This window comes from Lates calcarifer, linkage group LG20, assembly GCF_001640805.2.
Source record: "Lates calcarifer isolate ASB-BC8 linkage group LG20, TLL_Latcal_v3, whole genome shotgun sequence".
NCBI classification, from domain to species: domain Eukaryota; kingdom Metazoa; phylum Chordata; class Actinopteri; family Centropomidae; genus Lates; species Lates calcarifer.
The window spans coordinates 1,866,984-1,891,150 of NC_066852.1; the positions used below are offsets into that span (position 1 = coordinate 1,866,984).

General features: G+C 42.7%; 1 protein-coding gene across 6 annotated transcripts in view; it reads right to left on the minus strand.

Annotated features, from left to right (window-relative positions):
* kaznb (kazrin, periplakin interacting protein b) overlaps window positions 1-24,167 on the minus strand; it is a 102,883-nt gene that overhangs the window by 49,627 nt on the left and 29,089 nt on the right. For all 6 annotated transcript variants that reach the window (XR_007815235.1, XR_007815236.1, XM_018700591.2 and 3 more), the window contains exon 4: window positions 10,064-10,271. Coding sequence is in view for 4 of the 6 variants with exons in the window: in XM_018700591.2 (XP_018556107.1) it covers window positions 10,064-10,271 (208 nt within the window). In the remaining 2 variants the exon portion in view is untranslated. The remainder of the gene's footprint in view (window positions 1-10,063; window positions 10,272-24,167) is intronic.

Here is a 24,167-nt window from a genome sequence, read left to right on the forward strand (position 1 = left end):
AAAGCTTGAAAGAATTGCTGAATAGAGTGGGAACTGCTGATTGTTTAATTTTTATTTTCATTAGCAATTTGCATAATTCTGGATCAAATGGCCCATGGCATTTTCATTTAGTAGCCTATAGATATACAGTCTGTTTGGGATCATATTTCCCTGGCAGAACAAGATGAGAGGGTTTATTTTCAGTGTGTTCGTTTTTTTTATTGAAGATGCAGATGTATGCTAATTTTAAAAAGGAACAATGAGTGTAATTAATCTGTGCATTTTAGAGATTAGCACGTGGTAGGTAATCAGATCCTTTTATGTGGAAAATTGAGGTCTAAAATAAACGCTTTTTGAGAAAAAGAAAGCAATCTCCCTGGCCATTGATCTGATGGCCTGATAGCTGTGAGTAACTTTAAGAGGTTTGCTGATAAAGATACGTCTCTGAACTGGCTCTTTTAAAATAGGAATGCACAAACACGCCTCTAACAATACACATAAGCTTCGGGAAAACATGGACTTGATCTCCTGGGATTTCGGTGGAGGACATCTGGTTCGAGGTGAAATTTAGCCAGACATTTACTGCAAACAATAAACACATTTACAGGGATGCATATACACGGCCCTCGTCTCCACAGAGGCGCTGTGTGTTTGTGTGTGCATATGCCTGAGCACACAGGGTACAGTAATTGGTGACCTGATAAATATTTGTGTAGAACCTTCTCAGCAGGAGAAAACAGAGAAGCACGCTTTCAACACTAATGTCTGCAGGCTGCAGACCAAAAATAATTCAGGGATGGAGCCCACTTACATGCTTGATGTCAACAATTCAGGGGGCCTGGGGAGCTGATGATGACACGTCAACAAAAACATTAAACTGTAATGTTGTGTTGTTTTGTACTAACCTGCTCAGGGTTTTTATTTAAAGAGGAACATGACAAAGTGAGTCACATTTATTTGTGTTCAAAAGAAATGAAGAGTCAGGAAGTGGAAAAAGTAGGATTCTGATGACATTACTGGTTTTGGCTTCACAACAAGTAGCTTTCCTCCAGACAGACAGAACCAGATAAAGTTTAGTCAGATCCTTTCAGACTTTAATGGCGTGCTTTGTCAGGGTGTAATCTTATTTGTAAAAATCCATGTCTTGCCTGATGATGAATTCAAACACTGAACTGATTCATTTTAGAGTAACTGGAAACAACCTCAGCAGCAGTGCTCGGTGGAATGCCACTAGAAAGCGAACGGCGAGGTTGCGTTGCAGTCGGAGCCATCTGTTGTATTCTGGGAGATTCAGTGAGGAGCGTGGAAAATCAACCACAACTACTGTATGCAGGCATACTGTATACTCTGAGTACCGCAGCAACAAATGATTTTATCATCAGTTAATCTGGTTTGTTTTAAGTGAAATAAATCAACCACAATTTCCAGGGGCAAAAATTACATCTTCAAACTGCTTGTTTAGTAAATTTAGAAGGATACAAAACAGCAAGAGAAAGCTGAAAATTCAGACATTTAAGAGGCTGCAAGCTAGTGAATGTTTTGCATTTATGCTTAACAAGCCACGAGTTTGATTACTGCAAACAGTGAAAAATGCCCAAAGCCCCAAGTTCACATATCTAAACAGATTTCAGATTTAACAGTCCAAAGATCTTTAGCTTTCATGACCTAACAAAACCAGTAAATATTCATAATTAGTGAGGCTAGAAACAGTAAACTTTTAGGCATTGTGCTGAAGAACAGTGTCTTAAACAATCATCCAATTATAGAAAGTGGCTGTAGATTATTTTTCAGTTAATTAATCAACTAATTGTTTAAGCTTGGAGCAACTACAGTGTTTCAGCAGCATCTCTGACAGGGCTCTTTGTATGTGAGACTACAGCGTACGTGGTCAGCGCATTAGACAACATCCTGACTTGTTACACAAATGTACTGTAAAAGTAACTGTTTGGTTTTGAATATAAATGGATGTTAGCAGAGGACCTAAGCAAATGTTTGACCTTAAACCTGTGGCTTGTGACACCACACCAATGGTAATCTGTGTTTGTCCTCGTCATTGATCGCTTCCTTCTTTACACTGTAATCATTCCTCTGAATTCAGTTCCTTTTCTTATCCGGAAGATGAGAAACGCTTTCTAGGTTGTTTTTTTTTCCACCATACTCCTGGATGCTGTAGCCTAGTCGGTCTCCATCGCTGCAGTTGCTTCCCGCTTCAGGTCTGACAAACCAATCACTGCTGGTTGACGTAAAACCTGATGCTGGTGCGTCAGTGTGGGAATGTCGGCACAGACACCAGATTTAAAACTCCTGTGAAATAGAGATTCACCTGTCGCTGCTAGGCTTAATCTGCATTGTGTGAACTTGTTTGGCAAAGGCTTGAATGTAACGGACGTTCATTCAGCTCACGCTCCAGTGCACCCTTCAGGATGTCTCTTAATTTGCCATTTATGGTTTGTGTGGGTGTTTAAAAGTGCACGGTATTGTCCTGATGTTCAGGGATGTCTTCAGCCCATCAATCTTGTAAGAGGCCTGCATGAACCAGATGATTCAGAGAGGGGTTCTGCTTATCCTCTGCTCTGCTGGAATGTCACGCTTTACATCCTCTGGATACAGAGGGTGGGGGGGTCGCTCTGCACTTCCTCAAAACTCATTTTCCTCCATGCCTAGTCCATTCTCTTCTGGGAATGAATTTAAACTGCAGCCAAGGCAACAATATGTACCAGCAGCAATAAAAAGTCTCCGCTGCTAAAGCAATGAGGCATTTTAATAGGATGAGCTGAGACTGTTGTGAAGGCAACCAGGCTTCCTCTCCCTCGCTGTCTGTCTCCTCCTCTCTCTCTGAGAGGTGCAATTGTTTGAAGTTTGGACTCAACAGGGATTTGGATGATTTAAGGTGAAAACGAAGGGTTAGATGTGTAGAATAGAGGCATGAGGGAGACGGGGGAGTTGGGTTCTTAAAGTCAGATCGTTATCTGCGCCTCCTGTTGCGAAGCGGGCACCGCAACACCCAGGCAGTGGCCTTGAAACACCCCACTCAGGAGAATTATACTAAACACTCTGTCAGAGCTCCTTTTTTTTGTCTTAGCGCAGATGTGCAAGTGAATCTTTTTCACTCGTGAATCCACTGTGTGTCATTAATGGAGACACATATCCTCCACCACATGAGAGCCTGCTGCATGTGTCAGGCTTCACTCAGACACCTCCATCGCAGCTCACTGTGTCTTGTACTTCCTCATTCGTCAAAGGAGTCAAAGAAATCCTCTTAATTCAGCTGCTTGCTGCAAGTTTTCCCCGTCCTAGACCGACAGAGTGATCCTCTCCAGATGCACCTGAAGCAGATGAAATATCCAGTAGGTCCATAAAACACAACTAGGAAACAATACTTCACTTCAGTCCATAACAGGAATTCTCTACTCTGACATATGGTGGTGATAAATACACGATACCCACTGAAGATATGCAGAGTTTTTTAAGCTGTCAGTTGCTACAGACCATTTCCTTTCCTGATGAAAAAAACTATAGAGTACTTTGCTGCGTGCAAAGTTATGATGAGGGGCTGCGTGAAGGAAATGGGGGAGAAAAGTATCATAAGAGGAGCGATAACGGTGAGAAATATCATCATTAGTCAATTCCTCTCTCCACTCTCTACTCCCCAGCCAATAACAGCCAGCCTCATAATGTGCTCTTAACCCGAGTCCTGACCCATGCATCAGGAAATCCATATTAAATGTCGTCTTCATCAAAAATCATCTGGGAAACAAAGACTGTCATGAGCCGGTGGGAAGGAAATAGTTAAATGAGAACTTTGGCTTTCATGAATCTAATTAGCATAGGGAGACATATCAGTCACACTGATAGGAATAATATCATCTCAGAGGCAGAGTGTCATACCGGAAAGCAATTCAATGCTTAGTGTCACGGTTAAAGCGCTCCTCAGTTCTCCTTGAATTGGCTTTTACTGACTTGCTCTGTGAAGTTTCATTCAGATAAAACTCGCATGGAAAATTTAAGTGCAGAGGAATGTCTGTTGGAGATGTACCCTGTCTTAAGAGTTGGCATCCTTTTTGAAGCTCCCTTTTCTGTTTCTGCTCCACTGCCTGTATACCTGCCTGCCTGCTTTTCTGCAGGCTCATTCTCTCTGAGGTGGCGGTTTATATCGGGGGGCTTTGCGGCGAGGGCGCAGCGGCCATCTGCCGCCCAAACTGAAAGGCATGCCATCACCAGCTGGTGGCCCAGGTGCAGCACTTCTGTCACCTCTGCCAGAAAGACCTTAAGACACACTGGAGGTTAGCTGTCATCTGTCAACTCTGACCCTTTACGAACGCCGCGACTCGAAATCAGCATCCCGCCACAGTGCCCTCCTGGTGAACCACAAAACTTGGAAAGATCTCAGAGCTTTTCAAACAATGCAGGCCAGCTTCCTCTGCCCCTGTATGGACATGAAAGTGGATATGTGCCGCCCAGCTGTCCTCCCTGCAACCCTGAGGCAGCCAGATTCAGAAGTGGAAACTCTCTTTGCGAGTCAGAAGTCCACGGGGCTTCGGCTCCCACTGACAGCCCGCGCAGCTCTGTCAGTTCATTACTGGGCCTTGCATTCCATTACAAAGCAAAACAAATAACCACAGAGTCATTATTTATTTAAGGTCATTACCAACCACTGTAGAACAAAGGCTGCCAATGTGCCAGTAAGTACTTCTAAGCTCTCAGCTATTAAGTGCAGATACACTCAACTAAAATTGAAAAAATACTGAGAACAAAATAAATTAAACACTTAATGAAAAAGGAGCTTAACTATGAGGTAAATAAGCTTTAAACCCTGCAATAAAGATGGGTCATATTACTATATTTGTCCGTTGTTAAAACCGTATGGATCGGCCATATCCCTTTTGTTTTGTTGCTTGCTTTTTCATCTTGTTGTGGCAGTTTGTTTTGATTGGCATACAGCAAGTTGTCATTTTCTCCAACTGACATATTAATGTAATTACACACTCAATATAATGATTATATTATCTGTTAATCTGTAATTAATTTCAGCTGTGTTCCAAGAAAAATAACGCAATAAAAATGTCATAAATTCCTAATTTAAAAGTGAGCACTGTGATCCATTAGTTTACCATCATTTCAGAGGAAAATGAGGTCTTTAGCTCTAACTATCAGATCACTGTCTCCGCCTTTGAGATGTCTGCATCTTCCCCCCAAAACCTAAGAGCAAATCCTCCCACCCACCGCCGCCAGGAATTTTCATCTGGTACTAGAGCCCCGGGAGTCCCCCCGCTATGCCATGATTAGTTCTTTTACTGGAGGAAGTCAGTGAGGAAGAGGAAGAGAGAGAGGGAGAAATGTTTAGGGGAGTACAGGGCTGCCGCTCTGTAGCTATTGTTTGGACGCAGTTCCTCTCACGCTGCATTGACCACAGACAGGGCGTGGCTGAGGGGAGGCCAGGCAGGGAATATTAGGAGGGGGGTGGGTGGGCGGGTGAGGTATTCGAATGGTGGTGGATACACGGGGGAAGGTTAGGGAGCATTGCATACTTTCTCTGCATGTGAACAGCGAACAGGAAGGCGGGTGGTCCCCGGAGAGTGTTACAGAGAGAGAGAAAGAGCTGAAGTGGGTGGGATTTTTTGCCCCTGTAGTTTGGTGCTCGGTTCCCAGCCCCGCTCATGTGCACGATGAAGTAATGACAGACCCCGGGGCCTCTGACAAACTCAGGCCAGATGGGGAGAGGATTCTTCCCCACAATTACTCTGCAGCACAGAGCATTAGAGCCAGCGAAGCTTCTCCTCAATGGAGAAAAGATAATCACTGGGTCTTTTAAGAGAATACTTAATCAACACTGTTTTATAGCAGGCTGTACAGTGTGGAGGATGTCTTTAAAGGTTTCAGCTGTGTTATCTTCCTCTATCCCTGAATACACACATCCTACTATGCTACCATGTTTCAACAGCAGCTATAGTAGAGTTGTGAGGCTGGAGGAGCAGCGGTTCTGGAGGGTTTTTTAAAAATCTATCTGGTGTAAATTCCCAAATACCCACCACACTATCCAAACATAAAAAGGAGGAAAAAAAGAAGAGCATCTTTGCTTGACAAGAAGTAAATGTGTCTTGAGTGTGTCTTTATAAAAAGTCATATTCAACAAACAATGGTGCTCTTTGGAGTCAAGGTCCACAAACAGAAAACTCCATGGCACTTGAGTTCTGAGCAAAATGAAAACCCTGTGATGTTTTGTGTGTCACACCAACTCTGATACCACAGAAACACTGTCTCCTAAAAAATCTGACAATACCACAGCATGGCCATTTAAATTTGTTCCTCTGAAATCGTGTTTTCTTTTGTGTGGTGGATGGTTGTGCAGAGGAAGCCGGTTACAGCAAAAAAAAAATAAAAAATCAGAGCTGTAACAATTTCAGATAGGTGAAATTCATCCAAAATTGGCCCCGAATCTGGATGTGAACTGGTATAAACTACCGAATGTTTCATCTCGTTTCTGCAAAGCATAATCTTTAGCTTCCACTCACTTTTGGCAGCAGACGTAACAGAATTTTAAGCTCCGTTAAGCTTCTTGAGAGTTGTAGTTGACCTCTCTTACAAAGTCTTGTATCTCGTATTTTCGTCAGTGAACAGTCGCCCATCTTTTGTACTGATGATTCAACTGGGTGAGATTCTTAACCATCAAAGCCCTGGAAGTGCGCCATCTGCAAGTCACAGAGCATCGTCTTTTACTTCCGTAACCCTGGACACCTGAAATAACTCCTCCCAGGTTGCACTGCTGTGGGTCCAGTCTTGACCGACCGTGATGCTCTGGCACAGTTGGAAGAATAAGTAAATTTATACATACATCACAGCTTTCACCCTTTGTGTCAAGCACATTGTTCCTCTTATTTAAAGCAGCCCAGAGTCACAAACACTCCCTGTGCTGTATGAGTCACTAACGGCTGCCTTATGGTTGTGTTTTAGAAAGGTTTATGGATTAGTATTGGCAGAATCCCACGGGGCCGCGATGAGCGCTTTCTCACCAGCCGACCGCGGGGTGCTGATCTACCGAGAGTGTAAATAATCTAATATCCCATAAGGTTAGCTCACATTGATTTTAGAGGACAAAATATTTTCTTACAGCTTCTGTTCCCCGAGACAAATTGAGTGCAAGCTAGATGTGTTTTTTTTTTCTCCTTTTCACAAGTCAGATGGACATTAGGTATGGCAGCAGAGTAGGTGATTGGTGGTGAAACATCAGCGTCGTTTAGGAATGCTAAACAAGGCCATGACATCAATGTGATGGATTAAGAGAAAGGGCCAATAATAAAAGGGTGTCATCACCCTGGCAGTGAATACATTACTGTCAATGACCTGAATAAAAGGAGGCAGGTTGTTTGTAACAGTCAGCCAAAGACCTTTCCACTGACTCTACTCTGCAACAAAGATTGGACACACAAAATCAGTCCTTTGTAAATGTAGATACACAGATATGTACAAAAGCAAGAATCAAAATGATAGTGATCTTAATCCTGCAGGGTGTAGAGACTAAAAGTTTTGGGTGATTTAATCTCTCGTTCCTCTTGATTACTTCCGTAAGAAGGATGGACTGCGAGGCCAACAGCAACAGCAGTCTCTGGTGCCGTGTTTGCAGCCGGACATCGGACATCTGTCAGAGATGTTATTGAAGCTCCGCAGGGAGGTGAAACACAGCAAAAATTTTGTGACATTTTGGCACAGTATAGTATATTTACAGGAAGTCAGGTCATGCATTTTAAAATGCTTCGCCTGTGCGGCAGCTTTGATCCTGCACAGGGCAGAGCCAACAAATGGACTAACAAACAGCCTGGCCCAGAGAGGGATACACACCTAAAGAACATTTAATCTCCCTAAGCCAGTGGACGCTGACGCTGGCTCATCGCACACCAAACTGCCTAACCCGAGAGATCTCCCAGACGAATCATCTTAAACTTAAAATCTTAAGAAAACATCCTTAAAGCTAAGCGGTTCTCAGGCTCATCCCTCTTTACGCAGGCGAGGTGAGGGCTGGGTCGTGTTAGTTTGTCAGTTTGGAGTAAAGGAGGGAGGTGGGGGGACGATATGTGTGTGTGTGTGTGTGTGTGTGTGTGTGTGTGTGTGTGTCTGTGTTTGGCTTGATCCATAACCTGACTGCTGGCCTGGCCTCTGGGAACAGGAAGTATGACATCACTGCCCTGACATTCAGGAATGTGGGAATGTCAGGCTGCCTGTTAACACTGCATGAGTAAAACACAGGCACAGAGCAAGCAGGATGGACACAACAGATAACTCGCTGCAGCCGAGTTATTCCATCGCTGAGGACTAAAGGCCACGCTCAGACTGACTTGAGCCCTGTGTGAAAAAATGCTGCTCAGCCACTCCACTGACGCACTGTTATCCAGCAAATAACTCAAACCTGGCTCAACTTTGAAATAGTCCAAATCCAAGTGGCAAAACGCTGACATATCCTATCCATATTCAATTATATGCTTCAGGCTCCAAGATCAGTGGTGCCTACATTTCCCATGATGCAAATTCATAGCATCTTTTCATTAAACCCTCCCTGCCTGGTTAACACCCACACTCCACAGTGCCAAGATTGTTAAACCGGCTTTCTGTCTCAGATTTTATAATCTCCGAGCCTAAATTAAGATAACCCCACCCTGACACCATGAGTAAAATTAGTGGAGTGCTCCTTTAACTGCATCTTGTGAATGCACGGCATTAATTCCCAATGACACGCACAACCAACGCTCTGCAGGAACGCAGCACAGAAACAGTATCTATGACGCACACATTAACGCGTGGTTAAAACACATACACTACATCAACGCATAAGAGGAATCACCTGCCGCTGAACCATTGGATCCATTTAATGGACAATGACAGCAAACTGCTCAGTGGGGTATTATCTCAACAACCCCAGGGGCTTCTGAGTGTGTCCAAGTCAAATGCAGAACACAGACACCCCAAGCCACAAGACCTGCACCTCTTTCCTCTGTGGCCTTTTCACTATTTCAGCCAAACTTTCTGCACATGCAGGCGATGAAAAGTTTACTCTCTCACCATATCCTGGATTCTGCAGGAAGCTTTAAGTTTGTCATGGCAAAATTAGTGGCTCAATAAACTGACACGGTCACAAACAGCAGTTTTTGGTGTTCACACGTCCGGACAACAAGCAAACAAGTCCCCCCCCCAACCAACCCCCTCCTCCTTCACTGTTGTTCCAATTCAACTAAATAAAACTAATCATTAATGAATCCAAGATGTCAGCCGTATAAAAGTAGCTTTCCAGAATGTGTCGTAAGAAGGTTTAATTAGACACAGGCCACCGTGTTACACAAGCTGAAGCAAATGTGAAATAAGCATAAAAACCATGAGCTGGTGTCATTAGACATGCGACAACTAAATATTAAAAAATCCTCTTTTCAAGGTCTCTGACTTAAAACTTATAGCAACAAGACAGATATTAGAAAGTATGACATGAAGCCAGAACAAATTATTTTGAGCTAATGAAGCTGGGATGAGCAGTCCCTTGAAAACTTCAGTTTAAAGCTCCTTCCTCATTCATCACATCTTCTTCCCAGCTAAGTAACGGTGCCATGGTGTCGCCAGCCCCCTAACAGAGATGTTGGCACACAGTTCCTGAGCCTGAAGCACAGTTTAAGACTGCTCGCCAGAAATTGGGAGAGAGCCGAGAAAGGAGCCAGAGCTGGAGGGAGAACGGCCCAGAGGAGCCCAGCTGCTGCCTGGGAAACCGAACCCGGACAGGCTCTGGCCCACGCTCTCTAACTCCAACCCCTCCCATCTAATAACAAAACTCAAGTCTGCCTCTTGTTCTTTTTTCCCTCTCAATCTGCTGCCTTTTCCACCGTCCTTCTGGTGCACAGTTTGGGGAAAAATAAGTCAGTGGAGGAACGGTGAAATGGTATTAGTCACCCCCGCTGCACATTCCCCAAATATTTCCCACTGTTGATTTCAAAACAGTCACACATGTTCATGTTCTCGCTCTCGCACAAAGAGCGACAAGGGATTGACTACACACTCACTCACACACACTCACACTCACTCACACACATGCACATGCTGTGACACTCACCCCGGTAGTGGAGGCTGTCATCGTGGTGGTTGTGCTGGTGGTGGTTCTCCAGAGCAGGGGGGCTGCTGGCACCCAGCTCTGCCAGTCTGCGGCTGGTAGCGGAGAGTTCGGAGCGGAGATTGGTCACTTCCTGACTGGCGGACTGGATGGCCCCATCAATCCTCTGTGCCAGCTGTTTGTTGTCTTCCATCATTTTAAGGATTTTCCCCTGAGGACCAAATCCACACAGAGCAGCATGGTGTCAAGTGGAGCATGAGAGGGGGTGAAGCTAAAACCCTTTCCTCCTCCTCTTATCCCCCTCTTCTCCTCCTCCTCCTCCTCCACCTGTGCTTCTTCTCTCACAGTTTACTTTGGACATATACAAAAAAAAAAAAAAAGCCAAAATGCCGGTTCCTCTCCTGTTCTCCGCTGAGCAGCACAGAGATGATGTCTACCTGTTACTGCACAAAGAATCACATCTGTGTGGCCAAGCACCACACAGGCAGTGAAAGCATGTGTGTGTGTGTGTGTGTGTGTGTGTGTGTGTTAGTGCAGGGCAAAGGAGAAAAGGAGTGAGCGCGGGAGAAAAGAGAGGAAGAGCGAATGCGGAGAGAGCAGAGAGGGGAGAGGAAAAAAAAAAGACAGAGGAGAAAAAGAGATGCAGCCCAGCGGGCGGAGGAGAAAGTGAGTGCTCCCGCCGAGGAGAATGTGCTGTGAGCAGCTGCTCTCAGAGAGGACCCAGCACACACTGAGATGACATGCAGCCTTTTAAATGGACTGTACCATGTGCTGGAGGACCAGGGGAGAGGTTGGGGAGTGGGGGGGTGGACGCAGTTGGACTGAGCTGCTCTCCACCAACTCTCTAACTACAGTTGTGTATCCCACACCCTATGGAGTCTGTAATGAGTTAGCAATCGGGTCTGTAATAGTGGGAATAAGTACAGATTGTTTCTCTCCGTGTCCCTGCACTCAGAGCTTGGCAGCAGAATTAAACACTTGGACAAGCACTTGTCAAACCCTCTATATCTTTTCACTCCCGCTCCCACTCACCCTTCCTCCCTCTCACTTGCACACACCCGCTGTCTTTTTGTCTCCCCCCCCCCCCCCTTTTTTTCATTCCATTATATATTCATCTCTTTGTCCTGGGAAAGCTCACCCCCACATCGGGTGGAAGGGGAAGGGGGCTGGCTCAAGGCGCCCAAAGGGGAAAAACATTTCAACTCTGAGAGCAAACTTAGCAGAGGACACAAGCAGAGACCTCTAATGGGCTAAATACAAAGAGGAGAGGCCCGCAGAATTACAATCGAGCTGTGGCAAGAACATAGCGGAGCTTTACTTCTTTGATCAAAAACAGTTGGAAGGATTATATTTCAGCTTATCTGTGGGGCCTACAAACAAACAACACTGCCATCAATTCTTATCTGTACAGCTGTAAAATTCCATTACACGCACAAAAGGTTAGATATGGGGGGGGGCCGTTCATCTTAACTTAAAACAATCCTGGATATTGCTGAGCCATCACAACTTTGAATCTGCATTTGACATTTCATTTCCCAAGTAAGAAAACACATCCTGTCTCTGGCAAGAAACTGAGGTAGATGAGTGATACATCACCCCGACTCTGTCACCCGTGGTTTGGGTGATAACGGCTCAATGCTCATTGGTATTCACACAATGGCAGATAGAGACAAACAAAGATGGCACAGTGAGCATGCAAGACTGATGACTGAATGAGACAATTTGGTAGTTACACCAGTAGTTTGGACACTGCATCCTGCTTTGTAATGAAGTCTGTACAGTGACAGCGTTAGAGATAATCTGTGACTGTCAGACAGGGACCCATTAGTGTTCAGCTCATTCAGCTTTTGTACCCAGGAATACTTTTTTACAGTATTATTTGCTTTGAGGTGTTTCCTGACATGTCAGGTACTTCATGCAGTCTGCATATCATAGAAGTGGTGAAATTGTTAAGTCTTTCAACAGCAATTTTAATAATTGAGTAATTATTTTAGTCATGAATCAAACACTTGCTGCTTTCAACTCTTCTGATGTGAAGATCTGCTGCTTTTCACAGTTATATCATTGCAAACTGAATATCTTTGAGCTGTGGACTGATCATTTAACAGCACACGGCCACGCTCACAATGTCAATGCTAACATGCTGATGTTTAGCAGGTGTAACGTTCACCGTGCTCAGCAAACTTATTTTAGCATGCTAGCACATTTGCTAACAAGCACCAAACAAAAAGTGCAGCTGAGACTGATGTGAATATCATTAGTTTTTTATGTTATTTACTCCTAAAGCAAAATACTGGTCAAATTAAAATTTGATCTGATGATGGTTCCATGGCTTTATGATCAGGCTTAGATCAAAGTCAACAGGCTTGATTCTCTGAGAATCATTAATGTCTGCACCAAATTACATGTCAATACATCCAGTACTTGTTGAGATATTTCAGACCAACTGACCGATGTTTAGCATTCCTGTAGCCACACTGTTAGCATGCTTAAAAATCATTAGTTACAGCCTCAGATGAAAGATTTTAGCCTATCGTACATCACTAGTTCACATACAGTATCAGTCCTCTGGTTGTTGCATGTCACGGCTTGTTTCTCCTGATGTCTCCATCTGTTCTCTCTCAGCCTCTCCTGCCTCTTTTCAGCACATAATCTTACTGTAATGTCTGTCAATACTTCTGCTGCTAAACTCACAACTAATGATCCACAAACACGACAATTATTACAGTTATTAGAGAAGAGCTGCACCAGCACTGGCATGTTTGATCACATTGCATGTTAGCAGATCATTATCACCGTCTAGACAGTCACGTCAATGTCCCTGATTAGTGCACTGGCCCTGATTTGTAGCTGATTAGCACAGGACAAATGTTGCACAGCCTGTGACACAGGGCAGGGATGAGCGCCATCCCCACTTCTTACTCCACACAGAAGGCCCCTGTTATTCCACTGTGACTGGTTTTCTTAAACAATGAAACAGCTAAGTCTTCCTTCACATGAAACCACAACCACAGTCTGCTTGGAGTGATACGAGGCTTTCATACGCTTAACTGAGGAATGCGAGGAAATGAATGATTTTAGGGTCAGGGGTCGGGACGTGTCCCAGATACACATCAATAACCACACAAATACTTTGAGGATGCATAATTGTGGCGTGTCCAAAACACACAAAGTCCTCCTCTGTCTCCACAACTGGACTGAGGGCTTGTGTAGCCGTGGCAGAGACCTTAGACCAGTACAGGAACTCGGTTGACTCCCTTTAATAACCAGTTCTCCCACCAGTGCTTCTGTGGATTTGGCTCACTTTTCCAAACTTGGCCGAGTGCTTGTGTTGTTAGTTTGCTCACTTGTTTGATGCTATTAATGGGAAGTTTAATTAAGTGTGTCGAGGGCGTGCAGTTAAAAAGAGGTATTGATAAACAGTCACCATGACTGTCTGCCTGGGTTAATTGAATATCGACTAATCCTCCACACACTGGAATGCTTTCCATTTTTTCCCAATAGTAAAGTGATATAATGCCCTACTCAACTATTTATACAGGTCTTATCAGGCGCCTGGGGAAAATATCCACTCTACCAGGCTAACTAATGCCCGTCAAATACTATAAGAGTAAGAGAGATGTAGTGCCTGTCAGGGTGTGAGAGTATGGGATATATTTTTATATGTGAATAAAGGAGCTGTGGAAGGTGTAAAATTGAAATGTAAAAGAACAATATTTTTTAAATGGTGTGCTAGGAGGAGTGTTATGTCAAACGAATAATGTGTTTATTACTCCGTGCCTGGAAACGTGCATACTTGAGCCATGAAGAAACCAGCAACTGTGTTTCATAGAGTACTTTCCGTCTGGCTGACGATGTGGGAGCAGGAGAAATCCATCGAGCGAACACTCGACTCGCAGACCTCCGCAATGTGTTGGTCAAGGACTCTTCCCACGTTGCTGCCTGGTGGCACACAGGGCAGGGTTAAATCTTCCACATGCAACAGAGGCCATCTGGAGAGGAGTGATACTATAAAAAGCGAGTGCATTGTTGAAATCAAGACATGCGGTGCAACCAGGCCGGTGGACTTGAAAGAAAATCCCATGACTGAGCACATACTGCAGGGTCTAAATGTGTAGTAACATTTCAGACTGTGGCTGTTCCCTGGCTGGGACTGAAGCAGAGATGCATGAGTAAGGATAACTACTAACTTAACCACATGCTACTGACGCCACAATGTCATAACTTTACTCCAATACAAACCCAGAATTTTCTCCAAGTTAAAAGAAGTGAAGCCAGAAAACAGTGTCCATGCTGATTCTTCAGCAGTTCAACATTACAAGACAGCATAAGAGATTAGAGCTACACGATGTTTGTCAAACCATCAGATATATACTGTTTATATTTTGGTATTAATCCACTAAAACTGTATTAATTCATTTTTGGCCACTTTAGGGCAACCAAAAAAGCTGCGTACAAAACACTGACACATTATCACCTTACAGTGAACATGCACGCCAAATCCTGGGGGAAATATCTCATTCTTTAGATGCTAAATGCATCACTTTGTTGACCAGCTAGCTAACTAGCGTGATGCTGGGTGTCCAGACTGAAAACAATACTCATGCACGCAGTGAAAGTGATCAAGAACAGTAAAGTAGCAGGCCAGAAAACCAAGTCTGCTTGGTAAAAGCTCTGTAGAGATCAGGGGAATGGATCATTTCATCCTTTGTTATTATAAAAATACTGATTATAGCAGCTTTAAATATCTCTATTGGTACCATTGCAGGCAAATGAAAGGTCTGTGGCCAGGGTTTATTTATGGCAACAAAACACTGTTTTTAAATGTTTATTTCACTGGATTGGCCAAGATTTTATCCATATTAACAATCTCTAAACCAACATTAAGCTTCACGTTATAAACACATGAAAAACCGATTACTTGTTTGTTTTTGCTCATGTACAATAAATAATTTCAATTTGATTTCCAAATTAAACCTCTTCATTTATAAGTAGGGCAGATCTGAAATCAGAAATATTTGGGTTTCATTCCACGGTCAAGTAATAACAGACCTTGCTGTTTAATCGACATTGAGAATGACAAAAATTTCTTTCCTGGGAATGAGGCCCCTTCAGTAGATCATATCTTATTACAGCAGGCTGCTAACATTATGGTTGTTTATATATTCCAAATAGACACTTCAGAAAGTATGTGTTAGCTGGCTCTGAATCTAAACTTTCACAGACTCTAGTTCAGGATTTCTAAATCTCAGTATGTCAAAATGTTCAGTCTGCTGGGGACTGAAAGGAAACAGCAGGTTTCAGGACATTTTATTCTAGAAATAACTGCAGCACACAGCACAACGCTGCCAACATCAAAGAGTGCAAGAGTTTTGATTCTTTACTTGTACGCAGGTTAATTGGCACTGCATTTGGATTTTACTTTTGTCCATTTGCAGTCAGTGTAGTGCGTTTGTGTGTGTGTGTGAAAGTGAGGGAAAACAACAGAGATAAGCCATTGCATGAAAAGGACGACAGGAAGAGACGGAGTAAGAGCGTCCTTACCAAAGTTACAAATTAAAACAAGTTTTCTGTGCAACCACCTCTTGCTTTCTCTTGCCAGCATTTGTGACAAACAAGACACTTCAGACAAAACTGGTCTTTGTTAGTGGAATCGCACACGAGTTTCCCACAGCAATAAGACAGCACTGACACATCTCTACATGAGCTAAGACCATTGATTCTTCTGTATAAAAAAAGAAAGAATATGTGCTTTGTCTAATTAAGTCGGATTTGCATTGTTTAAAGTGATAAAAAGATTATCAAATGTGCATTACTTCACTGCGAGTGAGTGGGAAAAAAGCCTACAGAGAGCCGAGTTCCCTGCACAGAATGTAGATTTATCAAATGCAAATGTCACAGTTGGAACGAAAAAATGGGTATTTATATCTGTGCAAGTGACGGAGAGAGAAAGCCTTTAGCCCCGAGTGGTGACACACACGGACAGAGGGGCATTGATGGAGTAAACAGTGAATGGTAGGGAACGGAAACTCAACTCTTTATCTTTGTATTTTGGCTTTTTCTCCCTCTTGCCTTCTCTGTCACTTTCTTTCTCCTATGTCGCTGCATGAGCTTTCTAGCTAGCAAGCTAGTTACTACCTTTTAGCCCATAATGTGGACTTTCTGACCATCTTTGGTTTCACCACGCAGCGTAAATTAAAGTAGATATAATCAGCATCTATATATGAACAATGGATCACTTGGTCATGACTCTGCAGTTGGCCGCAGCTCTAATGAGCGTCTTTTAACTCACTGTTTTAGTTTCACTGACCACAACTTGTTGGTTCACTCTCACTTATTTCATCTGTGTCGTTTTCAGCAAAAAAAGCTCTGATAAACACACTGTACGCAACCTACTCAGAAACAAACAGTGGACAAAGCCAGCAACAAAGTTAGCAACTAACTGTTGAACATAGTCGAGCAGTTAAAAGCTAAAGATCCTTATGTTTCCCACAGGAGTTGGTAGAGACTACAACTCAAGATAAAAGCAGAGTGGCCTTTGGACTTACATTCAGTAACACAACACCAGATGAATCTTAATGTTGCTACACATCTGCTAAAATCATTGAAAACTACAGGTTCAGAGACAAGGAAGCTGCTTCAGTTTTCTAGGTGCATTTAGCAAAAACGATTTTCTGCACAATGTGTACAGCAAATGGTTCTTTGGTGGCCCTCGCTTGTCTATAACACCTCCCAGCTCAGGATGCAAAGACCAGGAAGATCAATCACAGATGCTTTATTCTTTGCATTTAATTAATCCTCTCTGGTTGTATTTAGGTTTCGGTTTTAGGTAGATCTGAAATAGAAATCTGATCACAAATAATACTTGTTGTCCTTCCAAACTGAGCTATCAAACAGACCTGTGTACAGTCCAACTAGTTTCTAATGTCACCATATGCACTGTGGTGCTAAGCCACTGATCCGAGCTCATTCAAACCTTCAGCAGGACGCTGTCAACAGGTTGCCAGCAGAAGCTCCTCTCCACTCTGTGGTCTTAAAGTTTGGCACAGAGGTAAATTCTGACCCCTACAGCGGCTGAGATAAGACCTGGAGAGAAGCAGCTATTATCTGCTGTCAAATTCAGCACGTGTCCTCTTGAAGAGTCACCCTCCACCACCCCCAATGCAGCCGTGTCCTTCTCCTGATAGTCTGGTAATAATAAACAGTTTGACAGCCTCTCCTCTTGGAGATAACCGTCAACAGGGTTGTGGATGAAATGCGGTGCCAGAGGCCTTGATGAGTATCAAGATAAAGGCTTGTCTGCAGGTCTCTGGGGGGACTGAAGTGAAATGATGCAGGGATGAGGGAAGGGGGCATTTGGCTGTGATGAACCTCAAGACCTGTGGGATGGGAAACGTACATCTGATGATGTAGAATCAAGCTGCAAAAATTGACATTCCTTCACTGTCTCACATCCCTCCTCTCCACTGAGACCCCATTTTGCTTCTTGCCTCATTTCCCCATGATCTCACTTCTGCTCCCTGCTGGCTGTTTTCTGTCATTGCTTCTTCTCCCAGTGCTCCCCAGGCTTCTATTTCCCTTCAATCTCCATCTTGCCCCTGTCATACGTTTGTCTTCAGACCTGCACGTGTACACAAGCAGACCTGAATGTTGCAGTCATCTCTAATGATGCACAGATCAGTTTGAGATTACAAACACAGGCAGTGTCGATACAAAAGGTGTATGTTTTGCACTAAGAGCTACACACTCGGCCACTTTGCTGCTGTCTAATTGAGTTCCTCGCCCCTGTCATTGTTCTGGAGGAGGCACAATTACAAGGTGACGTTGAGAGAATGAGAGATGCGCCTATAGCCCGCGGGGAAGATGAGAAAGATAGCTGACAGTGTTATAATCATCAACATAATTAAAGTGTCATTTGAATGAATCCAAGTAACATGGAATCATTGGGGCAGCTAGTGGCAGCTTTATCACAGTCTTGATCCTACACAAAAGAACTGCAGGTTATAACTATTGACCAGAGCAAAGGAGCTGTCTCCTGGTAAAGCTACAGGGGGAAATCTCTCAAGGTAAAACATTTTCTACAACACACGGAGAACCTCGCTCATTGCCAAGCCCTCCTCTATCCATCTCTCTCTCTTTCTTCTCTCACAGCAGCCGAGTGATTTTCAGAGGGCGGCTGCAGTGGAAATCACCCCGACAGAGCTCTCCCTGTTGATTTATGATATACGTTTAGTTATTTAGTGGCTAATCATGGTGGGCTGCTGAGAGCAGGTTAGAGTACACCTCTAGAAGACAACTGGGCCAGCCTTGGACAGAGAGATGAAGTGGCAGGGCTGCTGTCTGGCTTTCTTTTTTCTGTGAATAGCAAAGGGTTTGAGAGATGCTTATTTTCAAGGCAACAGAATTAATTTTCAATTAATGGAGGAAAGGAAAATCATTTAAAGGTACAGTTCCACATTTTGGGAAATACGCTTATCTGCTTTCTGATGGAGAGGTAGGCAAGCGGATTGATACTACTCTAAATATGAAGCTACAGCCAGCAGCCTGTTAGCTTAGCTTAGCACAAAGACTAGAAACATGGGGAAACAGCTAGCCTGGCTCTGTCCAAAAGCATTAAAATCCATGACCAGCATTTGTTCACATTAACTATACAGACATGAGAGTGGCATCAATCTTCTCAGTGTGTTTCCCAAAATGTCAAAGTATTCCTTTAAATGACCAAAGCTAGTGACCAGCATACAGTAACAGATGCCACTGCAGTCTGCAGTGAAAACACTCTGCATTTTAGCTGAGACCAAACAGGAATTTTTCTGCACCAGAGAAGACCAGAGCCAGGATTATTGTAGCACTGCAGGCAAATAACTGACAGACAGGTTTAGGAAAGCTTTGCAGTACTGAGGACAGATTAATCCATATCTGACGGAGGGCTGTTTCAGTACAGTGTATTGATAAGGAGCTTATCCCCCTTGTTGGGTGTGTGTAAAGGCACATCTGCAGAGCCTATTGATTAAGAGACTCATCTCACTATCACGAGTTCCCACTCTAGAGGACAGCTGCGATGAACGGCAACACTAGAGACAATGATCACTCCATCACCGCTTTATCGCTGTCCTCATGCAGCTACTTTGTATGCACATCAATCCACTGTGGACTGTTTTCAATTTCTTCACGTCTACCTCATCTGTTTCTTATCAAAAATGCATATTGCGAGCAGTAAAAACTATTCCTGTCCAATTACGGTCTATGTCCATGTCTTTAAGCTCTAATTTTTTTTTGCATAAGATGACAAAAAGAATTTGTAACTATAACATTAGAGAGAGAAATTCTTATTTCTTTGTTAAAGATACAATAACAGCTCTGTGGCATCATGAGAATTCAAAATTGTTCCCAAAGAACTACAAGTCGCTATGTACTGGGGATTACTGTCTTTATTTGCTACAGCTAAAACTACAAGATACAAAACTTGTTGGAACACGTTGAAAAATGGGCAACAAGGGAAGCGGAGAGAAAGATAAATAAGGCCGAGAAATGGAAGGGCACCAAGACAGCGCGAGAGAGACGAGGGTTCGAGCCAAAACATGTGAAGTTGCGAAGTCATTTATTATATTTCAACATTTATCTCTGCAAGCGAGAGCCGAGTTATCAGAACGACTAAATTGAAAGACATTCAAGCGTGGAGTAGAGAGTCAGTAAAAGGAACACTGATGACCAGAACGGCACAGACTCCCTCAGTATTCCAGGCTTAGCATACTGTTCTGCATGGAAAACCTTTTCATGCACATACTGTATATGCACCACACATACATACACACACACATATACACACACACACACTCACTCACCTGTACTCACATACATATGCACGCACAGAGATAGCTCTAACATTAAAATGCAAAAGCAATTAAACGCAAGCCACAACAGTGCCGAAGAAGTGCCAACCTGACAGCGGGACTTTGATTATTTTAATTAGAGCAATATGGCTGACTCATCCATGAATATAATTGAAGGAAAAGAAAGGTTTATTTTCCTGACCGAAAACCTGTTTTAGACTATAGCTGCAGTTTGAGGGTACGACTACTTTACATATGCTTCAGTGCAAAAGGGCGAAGCACTTATGCAAATGTGTTTAGAGAGACAAACTGTGCTGATGAGCTACTTTTGTATTATGTCTTTTTATTTAATGGCTCTGACTTACTCTAATTGTAAATGTATGTGATTTAAATGTGTTTAATAAGCTGGCTCCTGCAGGAGCTGGGAATTGCATTAATCTGCATGCTAAATTAGTTTGTCTGAATCCAAAACTTGCCTGGCTCAGGGAGTTGAGCTCTTGTAAGGGATTATAAGAGGGCATTAATACTAAGATCCATGGAAAGCAAAACAATATAATGTTCCTTTCGGTTTCTAAAAATGTTTCATGTGGGCAAACTAATTACCATAGTATCATTTTACAGTCATGCTGAATAAATGAATATGCTCCAGAATATGTACCCAAGCAGTTTCCTTGCAGACATGTCCCTGTGTGGTTATTGTCCTTTGTGACTACAGTGTTTTGTATTTGTGCACCTAATGCAACTCTGTCTGAGTGCTTTGTGTGTGCACAAGTGTTTGGGTAAACACGTCTGCTGTCATGCTGTTTGTGTGTGTGATTCTGTCGGGGAGAGGAGGGGAGAACGGGAGACAAAGACGCAGACAGATGAAGTAGAGAGGGAGTGAAGCAGGAAGGAGGAGTTGTTTACAGAGGATAACAATCACGTTGGACTTTGTTGGGCTGGGAGTTCTTCAAGACGTGAAAACCACCTTTCATTACACAACCGTTTGAAAGCTTAATGGTCATTCTGCTGCTCCCTGAAGAGACATCCCATGCCCAAACATAAACCGCAGATGAGGGGGAGAGGCTGTGGAGTACGACGAAGAGCTCTTACACTTAAATACACAGACCTACAGTTGGTACACCCTCTGTTTGCAAATGCATCTCTTTGGATAAATATACAAAATGTTCTCCACCTCTCACTCCTCTGAAATATGTAAACTCTCCTTCTACTGTTGTTGAGGTTCTGTCATCTTGATGTTATTTCCTGTTATCTAGATCTACCTGTTTTCTGCCCCACTGTAATATTTTGTACATTATTCCTCTCTCCTATACTTCCCTGAGTGCACTACTAAATTGTTTTGCCAAACATGTTTTGAAAGAAACGTAATTGCTGCCTGGGCAACCTTTTCAAGGTTGAGTGTTACCTTTTGCTTTTTGTGGGAGGAAGTCGATGTGGATGGTGGAGGTCCAAAGTTCAGTCTCATGTTGTTAGGTTTATGCCTTGATTAAAGTTATATTAGTGAAACACTGAGGTTTGGTTAAATCTGCAGTACTTGATTTGGTGAACTTGTTAGCAACAGTTGCTTACAACACATGCAGGAGTTACAGAGCAACATTAGCATTCATTTGGAGTTGCACTTGGCAAGCCTAAATCAAATATTCAATCATTTTAAGCTGTTTTTGGTCTTTGCCAACTCCTGAGGGAAATATCTGGCTGTTTAGCTGCTACATGCTCCACTATGTTCACCAGCTAGTCGCTCACTGTACCTGACTGCTGTTTGGTGCTGAGCAGATAGAACACAGTGGGTTTTTAGGGCTCTTTTACTGAGAAGAGCTTCCTGCTGCAGCTGCACATTATGCTGTGAGAGTGAACAAACTGCCTACACATGATCATAAAAATATTAATCTTGCTTTGGTTACTATGAGCTGATACTGTTGGAAAACAAACATAAAATCTCACTAATTGTTTTGCAGATACATTCAATGACAACACTTCTTCTTCATATTGATAACAAGACAAGTTTACAGCCATGTTAACAGCTCGGCTGTACTGCTAAATGCTAACATCAGCATATTAACATACTCATAATGCTAACATGCTGATGATTTCCAGATATAATGTTTACCATGTTCATCATCATAGCATGCAAATATTTGCTAATTACATGCAGACAAATATTATGAAATCAAAGCACAAATTCAACCGTGCAGACAAACATTATGTTTGTCTGCACGGTTGAATTTGTGCTTTGATTTCTCAATATTGTTGTAAATACACTGGACTCTATGACAAACTGGTTAAAATCTGTCTCTTAAATAAAACCTAAAGTTAAATGCTGTGTCATCCACATGATTGACATTCCAGGATTTGAATAGTTAACACAGTTTGACACCTAAAGAAAACTAAAGAGAGCGGTGGGTTGGAGGGATTTCAGCCATTAAGCTTATAAACTATTCCCTTTTTCAAAACCGTTATGCTCCAAATCAAACGTGGCTGTGGTGTGCTATTTTCCATTGTAAACAAACATAATTTAACCTCTTTCAGGTGAAGAACAAACTGGAGACCGGCTGAGTCTCATTTTGCAGGAACTTATTGAGGTTTTCGGAAACATAAAAAGAAATACTGTAATAAAAATGTAAATATCCAGGAAAAAAAATGACTTGAGAGTGAATCAAAGAACAGAATATGTTAAACTTCTGATGTAAAATAGAATAGCGATGACTTACATGGTACATTAGGTGGCATCCTGGAAGCTCAAAACAAAGAAATTTGCATACAATTTTTTTTATGTCTGTCATCATTTGCTGCCACAAAGACAAGGAAATATTTCTCTGAGTGTAGATCCTAATGTTGTTTGTGACATTTGCACTCATCTTAAATGATAAAATTAAGTAATTTTAAACCTCGAACATCACTTCATGAGTAATTTACAATTCATAACAAATATTGAGCCTCACCTTCCCTCCAAAGAATAACAATTACAGCTATTTCCAAAAGCACCTGCCAGGCAGTTTATGTCAGGGTTGCAAGAGGACAAGCATCACATTAAAATATCTTCAGTGGAGTTCATTAAAATACCATCTGCTCACCAAAAAAAATCACAAAGATTCATGACAGAGCAGAATGGCTCTCCAGGGAATTGTAAAAAAATTTTAAGATTCAGTAATCTGGCAACAGCGGTATTAGACGATGCATGGTTATGCATGCTGATAGGCTTTCAGCTGAGATCCCTGGAAACACGTTCTCACTGAGGCAGTCAAACTGCAATAAGTGGAGCATCCAGGCAGAGCAGAGTGCCGCAACCAGCCGGCACCACACACTAACAAATTTATACATGAGGAACCGTAGGAGAGCGTAAGAGGATTCAGAGTAGGAGTGGAGAGCAGTCATAATCACACTTGTGAATATTAACAAGCCTGGGAAAGAACAAAATAGCATATTAAGAACATGATTCATTACACAAGAAGATGTACACAGCACCATCAAACCAACTGCTTCTATTTTAATAATAGGCTTACAGAAACATTCTGAAATTGGGTTTTCATTATGAGGATTTGTGTTTGACATTTCTGATCCCATTTCCTGCTTTTACACTTTGTCGTGCTTTCCTCGGTTAATCTTTCTGTTTCAGTGTTTGTGGCCTCTTTATGAATCTATCGTGTCCTGGCTCCAGTCCCCAGTGAGTGATGAGATGCAGCAGAGGAGTGTTAATATATGAGCAATATGGTAAACTGAGTGAAAACCATGGGGATTAGGGATGAATGAAGCCTAACGTGCATCCCAGAGCAAAAGTTAACTCATTTAAATTAACTAAGTATGAGAGACCCGAGCCGAGCCTCCACAGATTTAAGAGTTACACTCTGCTTCAGGTGTTTGGTGTGGGTCTCTAAATCATGAGATTATGTGTAGACTTTACCTGCTGACTGTTGTAGCACTGCATTGACCGTGTGACAGAAATAACTTAATTACGTACACTCACGTTTACTTTGTGATACAGAGTAATATCTGATACAGCAGATGAAGGAAAGCTAGTTTGTATTGCATTATTTGTATTTATAATATTACCCACCTTTTCTCAGCCTGCTGAAAATTTACATCCATGCTGTCATTTAGCCTGATGTTGCACCCAAAAGTCTCTCAAGTTTAAAAATCTGTCATCAGGTTGAAGCTGTTTTGCTCATTTCTAACTAAATTCAATTTTTTGGGGGGAATATGCTAAAATCATATTTTCCTGAATCTGTTGCAGCAACCTGCCTCGCTCTGTCTCGTTTCACAACACTAACACTCATTACCAT